At 39.2% G+C, this 7,897-nt stretch overlaps 1 protein-coding gene across 1 annotated transcript in view; it reads left to right on the forward strand.

Moving 5' to 3' along the window:
* Positions 1 to 7,573, forward strand: part of LOC143027416 (G-protein coupled receptor GRL101-like) — a 184,952-nt gene extending 177,379 nt beyond the window's left edge. The window contains exons 28-29 of the mRNA XM_076188701.1: positions 1,023 to 1,143; positions 7,330 to 7,573. Of these exons, the coding sequence (XP_076044816.1) occupies positions 1,023 to 1,143; positions 7,330 to 7,573 (365 nt within the window). The remainder of the gene's footprint in view (positions 1 to 1,022; positions 1,144 to 7,329) is intronic.
* The last annotated feature ends 324 nt before the right edge of the window (positions 7,574 to 7,897 follow it).

Genomic DNA, 7,897 nt, shown 5'->3' on the forward strand with positions numbered 1-7,897 from the left:
GGAAGGAAGGAAGAGCCTAGAAAATGAGAATATGTATTATATACGATTTAGCTCATTCAATGCGAGGAGGCAATCTGTCATCTGAGCATCACAGCCAATGTGACACGTGCCTCTCAAACGACATTACAAAGGATTACAAAGGCGGAGCATGCCGACAGGAAACCTTTTGGTCCATATCTAGGTCGGATGCGAAAAAAATCATAATAATAATAAATTAATAAATAAAAACTATAATAGTGTAAATAACATTATACACACATTTTTGTCTGTTTAGTTTGGTTGCTCATGGTGTGGATTCTTTCGTGGCAAACGAAAACAAACGATTTCATTCAGCTCAGAAGCAGACCTGGCCTATAAAGGATCTGACTGACTAACTTAAGAACAAAATCAAGCGAAATTATGTCCTATAGTTCAGGGGGTAGCCAAATCACAATGCCTGTTCCTCCAGACCTCTCCCGCGCTGCAGATATCATTTTTTTTTTAATACTGTATATATATTATTTTGCAAAACCTTTTTGTGTATTCCCTGTGTTGTACTGAACAAAAAAGTTGTTCGACCCGATGCGAAAAAGTCTAGTGAGCCCCCCTCTGCTTTACATGAATGAATGAATGAAACTTCTTTATATCTGCTTCAGCATGATTGCAAAGGTATCAGAACGTACGTTTGTTTTTGTTTCTTACAGATTGCAAGTAGATGAGAAGTATATACCTAGTTTTGTGATTTCATATGAAGATGAATCCTGAAATGCTTCAGCTCCAGTTAAATGATTTTTAATGAAAGTTTGGTTAATGACAGGAAGTTAGGGTAACAGCTAACACAGCACCGCCCAGGGAGAATAGCCGAGGTCATTAGGATCTTTTGATATATCAATATCATATGGGTATACTTCGGCAATAACACCCCCCCCAAAAAAATACAACCCCTCCCCCCCCCCCAAAAAAAAAAAGGTCATGCCCAGTAGCAGATTCCTCTTCGGTCATCTTGCATTGTGTCCCGATTTAATCTTGGCCACGTCCTGCAGCTGACCCTCCGGCGGGGGCGACGCGGCCCTGTGAGGTTCCCATGACAACGTTGCTCTCCATCAGCAACGGCGCAGCAGCGCTGAGGCAGCTCTCACAGCACTCCGCCAGCACCCCCACCAGGTAAATCCATCTAACACGTCCTCCTCACACAGATGATAGTGTAGGAACACTCTGGTCAGTTTTGGAATGAATGGGTACGTTAATGATAATACCACACGTGTTTGTTCGCACGCATATACACACATAAGTATCTCCACACACACGCACACACGCACACACACACACACATACACACACACACACACACACACACACACACACACACACACGCACGCACACACACACACACACACACACACACACACACACACGCACACACATATATACAGTATATACTGTATATATATATATATATATATATATATATATATATATATATATATATATATATGTTCACTGTAAACCCACTATCGGAGAAATAATAACGGAAATAAAGAGAAACTGAATATTTCGACTACTACCTGTAGTCCTCTTCAGCAGAATGCTTACAGAAAGTTAAGATACAAGTTTATATAGGGTGGTGAGGTGGTACATAAAAAGGGGGGGATGGGGCAAAGTGGAGGGACTCAGGGTACATGCCCTTGAAATGGCCGGGTCACGGAAGGACATTTAGGGCTATTTTGTCCGACCGCTCTTGACAATAATTTGTTTACCGCTAACTTCGTAATACAATCTGGGGGCCACTGTCCTTTTGAGGTATTAAAGTTAGGATGATGTTTTATTAGGGAAGATTCTACAATTTTCCTTCGATAGCTACAGTGTGATTTAAAAATAATTGATGCATTATCCCAATCTAATCTATGGTCTTTTTGGCTGGCATGAAGGAACACAGCGGAGTTAACTTGTCCATATTTTATGGAGTTTTTTATGTTCCTTTAATCTCGTGGACAAATCCCTGCCAGTTTGGCCCCAGTAAACATCATCACAGTCTTTACAAGGTAATTTATATACCCCGGAGTTTTGGTCCACATCGTCCCTCCGGTGTACATTAACTACCTTTCTAAAAATACTGTTTGGATAATTGTAAACAGATTTAATTTGGTTATTAGGTAGAAGTTTGGAGACCGAGTTGATCGATTCATTAAATGGTACAAAGATGTTATTGGTACCCCATTTAAACTTCTCCTTGGAGTTATTTGGTTTATAAAAATTGGATTTGGCTATATGTAGGGCTTTCATTAAAAACCATTCCGGATAACCTACGTTTGAGAGTTGTTTATTGATAATATCAAATTCTATATGCAAGAATTGTGGACTACAAATCCTAAAGGCTCTGAGATATAGGCCTGATGCAACACTATATTTAATATTATCCGGATGGTTGCTAAAAAAGTGTAGGTAATTTCCTGTGTGTAGGCTTCCTGTACACAGTATAGGACAATTGGTCCGGGTCTCTTATGACCGAAATGTCCAGGAATGGGATCCTACCTCCTTCTTCCCATTCGACCTTGAAATTATTATTCTTAGCTAATTCATTGTATTACGAAGTTAGCGGTAAACAAATTATTGTCAAGAGCGGTCGGACAAAATAGCCCTAAATGTCCTTCCGTGACCCGGCCATTTCAAGGGCATGTAACCTGAGTCCCTCCACTTTGCCCCATCCCCCCCCTTTTATGTACCACCTCACCACCCTATATTAACTTGTATCTTAACTTTTTGTAAGCATTCTGCTGAAGAGGACTACAGGTTGTAGTCGAAATATACAGTTTCTCTTTATTTCCGTTATTATTTCTCCGATAGTGGGTTTACAGTGAACTTTTATAAATGTGTTATAACATACCAATCTCCAATATACATATATATACATACATACATATATACATATATATATATATATATATGTACATATATATATAATATATATATATATATATATATATATATATATGTATGTATATTGAGACATTCTAACAGGTTGACGTAAGTGGAGTAGGAAACACAGGAGTCTTAGGCTGAGTTTATTCCTGACCTAGTTTTCGCAGGTATGCTTTTCCAAAAGAATTGAAAAAGCATACCTGGGAAACTAGTCAGGAATAAATTCAGACTAAGACTCCATGTGTCCTACTCCACTCACGTCATGTATATATATATATATATGTATATATATATATATATATATATATATAAATATATATATTTATATATATATATATATATATATATATATATGTATATACATATATATATATATGGAGGTGAGGTGGCAAAATGAAACGTTAAGGCTAGAGTATGGAGCTTTATTCAGAACCAGACGTTTCGACCTCTTGGGCCTTCCTCAGTGGACTGAATACAGAATAAAAATCAAAGTCCGTCAACAGCTTACATGGTGATCTGACGACCCTGCGTGACCTCACCCCGGTCACGTTGTCCCCCCACACTCGCCGACCGCCAGTTGTGCGGACGTTTGAGCCCAGGACATAAACCCCTTACGAGAATTTGTGGTTTTCTCGATGGTAATGTGTGCCGCCACCAAAGCTTTTCTTTTCTTTTTTCCCATTTTCCCCTTATTTAATCTCAAGCATTTGTATCTCAACTTGTACTTGAAAAAGCTGTAATAAGCGAAACGTCGTACAAATAAAGGCTCCGTCCTCATATGGTGTTTATCTAGTCAATATATATATATATATATATATAATATATATATATATATATACATATATGTATATATATATTTCTATATATATGTATACATACATACATATATACACACATGTATATATATATATATATACACGTGTGTGTGTGTGTGTGTGTGTGTGTGTGTGTGTGTGTGTGTGTGTGTGTGTGTGTGTGTGTGTGTGTGCACGCGCGCACAGGTAGTGCAATGTAGTACAGTTCGAAGCTTTAAGAATCATTTAGATAAACACCTAAGCAAGATCCTGTAACGATTATGATTTATTTTATATTTGTTTTTGTTTTGTTATCATTTGTCTGTCTGATTTTCATCTATTATTAGTTATATGTCAATTTATTATTATTTACTATTTACCTGTTTGTTTATTATTTAACTATACCTATGCATTTATTTATGTGTTTTATTTGTTATTTACATTATTATAGTTTTTATTTATTATTTTATTATTATTATGATTTTTTCGCATCCGACCTAGATATGGACCAAAAGGTCTCCTGTCGGCATGCTCCGCCTTTGTAATCCTTTGTGTGTGTGTGTGTGTGTGTGTGTGTGTGTGTGTGTGTGTGTGTGTGTGTGTGTGTGTGTGTGTGTGTGTGTGTGTGTGTGTGTGTGTGTGTGTGTGTGTGTGTGTGTGTGTGTGTGTGTGTGTGTGTGTGTGTGTGTGTGTGTGTGTGTGTGTGTGTGTGTGTGTGTGTGTGTGTATGTGTGCGGGCGCAATATAAATTACACTAAACATATGACTGATGATTAGAGAGAGTGAATGTATGTAGGCATGGTACGAATGAGAGCAATATGAAAGAAACTGGTAGTATGTTTGTGGGAAGAAAAATGGATGTGTTAGCACTGAATGAAACTAATCTGAAAGGAAAAGGCCAGCTGGAGTTTAGAAATGTGGTATGTGGGACGAGGGAGGAGTGAATAAGTAGCACTGGTGGTAAGTAATGATACAAGTACTGTTAGTTAGAGATGATATAGGTACTGTAAATGCGTGGTGGAGTAAAGTGTAAACGAGGCTCATTTGGGAGAAGGTCAAATTCGTATGGGAGATATGGGTATATGGTTACTTATCTTCCCGAGGTGCCATGTCTTGGACGTCGGCAACCATGGAATTCTATCTTTTTCCGATCTTGAGCCAATCTCGTCATGTCTTGAACTTTCATTCCCCCTCCAACGTTGTCCTGCAGTAAGCTACCCATATACGTTCCAGTTCTCCCGATCGGATGATATGGCCAAGATAATTGTCTACTTCTGATGGTTCCTATCAATGATCTTTTTGTCCCGGCTCTTCTTAAAGCTTCCTTCTTTGTAACCCTTTCAGTCCATGATATCCTCATCATCCTCTGAAGGCACCACATCTCCATTGCCTCAATTCTCTTTTTCATCTCGGCGTTTATTGTCCATGATTCACTTAAGGGTCGACTACACTTTTCTATATTAATCTCAGGCTCCAATTCATATTTACGTTTGTTAGAAACTTCTTTTGCTTTCCAAGTGCTGTTTTTGCTACACCTATTCGTGTTCTAATTTCCTTTTCTGATTTTCCATCCTCTGTGATTATGCTACCTAAACACTTGAAATATTGAACTTGCTTAGGCTTTTTCCCATCTAGTAAGTATAATCTCTGCATTGTTTCCCTTTTCTTCGTCGCTATCATTACTTTGCTCTTATTTATCATCTTTACCTTTAGCCCTTTTCTATCACACACCTCCTGAAGCTATTCTACTAGTGTTTGTAGTCTTCCTTTTGATTCAGCAATCAATACCATATCACCAGCATACCTTAAGTTATTTACATTTAATTTCTTCTATTACACATTGACTATATAAACTAAATAAGTCCGGCAAGGGTACACAGCCCTTCTTCACCCATCTTTTAAGGTCTACTAGTTTTTATTTTTCATTTTCTATCCTTATTCTGCTCTTTGGTCCCAATATAAGTTTCTAATCACACTGAGGTCTTTACTATCAAATTTCATATGGTGCTGATATAAAAAAAAAATGAAGAGGATGGAGAAGCGTTTTGGAGTGATTTAAAAGAATGTGTAAATAGTTCTCAGGGAGTTTGTAAATGTAATGGCGTCGGGGGAATTTGGTACTAGATTAGGATATGAGCCACTAGATGAAGGACTAAGTGGGTATGAGGTAACGGATAGGGACCATAGCGAAGAGATATTCGAGATGTGTATTACAAGGGAAATGAAGAAAATGAGCACAGTGTTTAAAAAGAAAAATTAACTTAAGTATACCTAGACTATGGTGGATGGTGGAAGTGTAATTGAGAAGGTATTAATGGATTATGCAGTGGTGCCCAAAAGGAAGACTGGAAGATTTCTGGACGTAAATATATTTGCTCGGGAAAGAGGGTTTTGGATCGTCTAAATACTATCCTGCAGAAGAAAAATTACAGTGGAGATTAAAATGAGACAGGTGAAAACGGAGGAGGATAGAAGTGCTGAAAGGGGTTAAGTTGTATCAGATGGAGTGTGGTTTAAGGTGAAAGTTGGGTTTCGCCAGGGTTACGTAATGTCGCCATGGCCATTCAACGTATATACAGATAGAATGGCGAAGGAAGTGAACATAATAGTACTAGGCAGGGAGATGAAGTCGGTGAGTGCAAATGGAGGGAAGTAGGAAGTAAGCCAGTTGTTGCTTACAGATGACACAGCCTTTGTAACTGAATCTAATAGAACAGAGACTTGGAATTTGAAGGGCGCAGAAAAAAGAAGAAGTATGCTAGGAGTTACAAAGATGAATAGGGTGAGAATATATGAATGGAGGAGACTCTAAGAGACCATAAGGCCTACACTATGCAGTTCCGTGTCCCTCACTACCTCTGTCATTCCTATCCATTAAGTTATCTAATCCTCTCTTAAGACAACAAACTATTTTAGCATTTACAACATGGTTACCAAGTCTATTCCATTTGTTGACCACTCTGTTGTTAAACCAGTTCTTATATATTTCATTCATAAACCTATTTTTCAATTGAAATCCATTACTACCAGTCCTCACCGTGCTGTCTTAATATAACGACCTTGCCTGCTTCACCCTTGTTAAAGCTCATGATCCATGTGGAGGTAATGTGGAAGTAAGGCAGAGAGCTATCGAATAGGACAGATTAGAGAGAGCTAAGATGAATTGGGCATACGGAAAGAATAAAAAGGAAAGACTAACAAACAGAGTATGGAAAATAGAGCTGGAAGTAATGAATTTAGGAGAAAGACCATGAATGAGATGGTTTTAGACGGGATGCTGAGGGCGTCGGATGCAAAAGGCATATCACCCGAGTAAAGAAGAGAAAGAGAGTAGGTGAGGGTGTATATGTGGGTGTGGGTGGGTGTTTATGTGTGGGCGTGTATGTGTGTGTGTGTGTGTGTGTGTGTGTGTGTGTGTGTGTGTGTGTGTATGTGTGTGTGTGTGTGTGTGTGTGTGTGTGTGTGTGTGTGTGTGTGTGTGTGTGTGTGTGTGTGTGTGTGTGTGTGTGTGTGTGTGTGTGTGTGTGTGTGTGTGTGTGTGTGTGTGTGTGTGTGTGTGTGTGTGTGTGTGTGTGTGTGTGTGATCCTAACCACAGTGGAAAACGAGTGATTTCAATGCTTTTATCCCTTCCTGCAGTTTGAGAAACCAGGAGACGCTTTTGGTGCAGGAGAAGGACCGTCTTCATCCCCTGCAGCTCCATCAGAAGCATCAGCGAGAGGAGTTGAGCTACAGCAGAGGGGACGCGGAGAGTTCCTCCATCAACACAGTTCCTGTCGAAGAGGAGATCATCCCTCTTAGAGCGTTGACGGAGCTCGAGTGCCACCAAGCTCCGCGGAAGAAGAACGGGAGGACCTTCGTTAATCATCAACTCTACGATTGAAACTCAAAGTCTGTTTCTTGGTCGGCCCTGTTTCGCATCGAATCCAACTTAGCCATTTACTTCCGAGAGGTTCATCTGAGCTGAGCTGAGCTGAGCTATCAGAGAGATCAAAACCATAAGAGATGTCAAATTTCCTCCAATAGCTAGGAAAGGGTTAATCGAGAGAATTCATTTGAGTCTCGATTCAGTTGTGTGGCGTTTTTCTTTATGGAGATACTTTTAATTCAAGGAGTCCCAAAGTGATCTAAGGCAGAGACCATGGGGTACCACAGGTAGGTACACAAACTAAGAACTATTTGTTGTTAGTGGATGCTTTGCGATTTT

Source organism: Oratosquilla oratoria, chromosome 8 (assembly GCF_046742065.1).
Source record: "Oratosquilla oratoria isolate Oo_2021 chromosome 8, ASM4674206v1, whole genome shotgun sequence".
Taxonomy (NCBI): Eukaryota; Metazoa; Arthropoda; class Malacostraca; order Stomatopoda; family Squillidae; genus Oratosquilla; species Oratosquilla oratoria.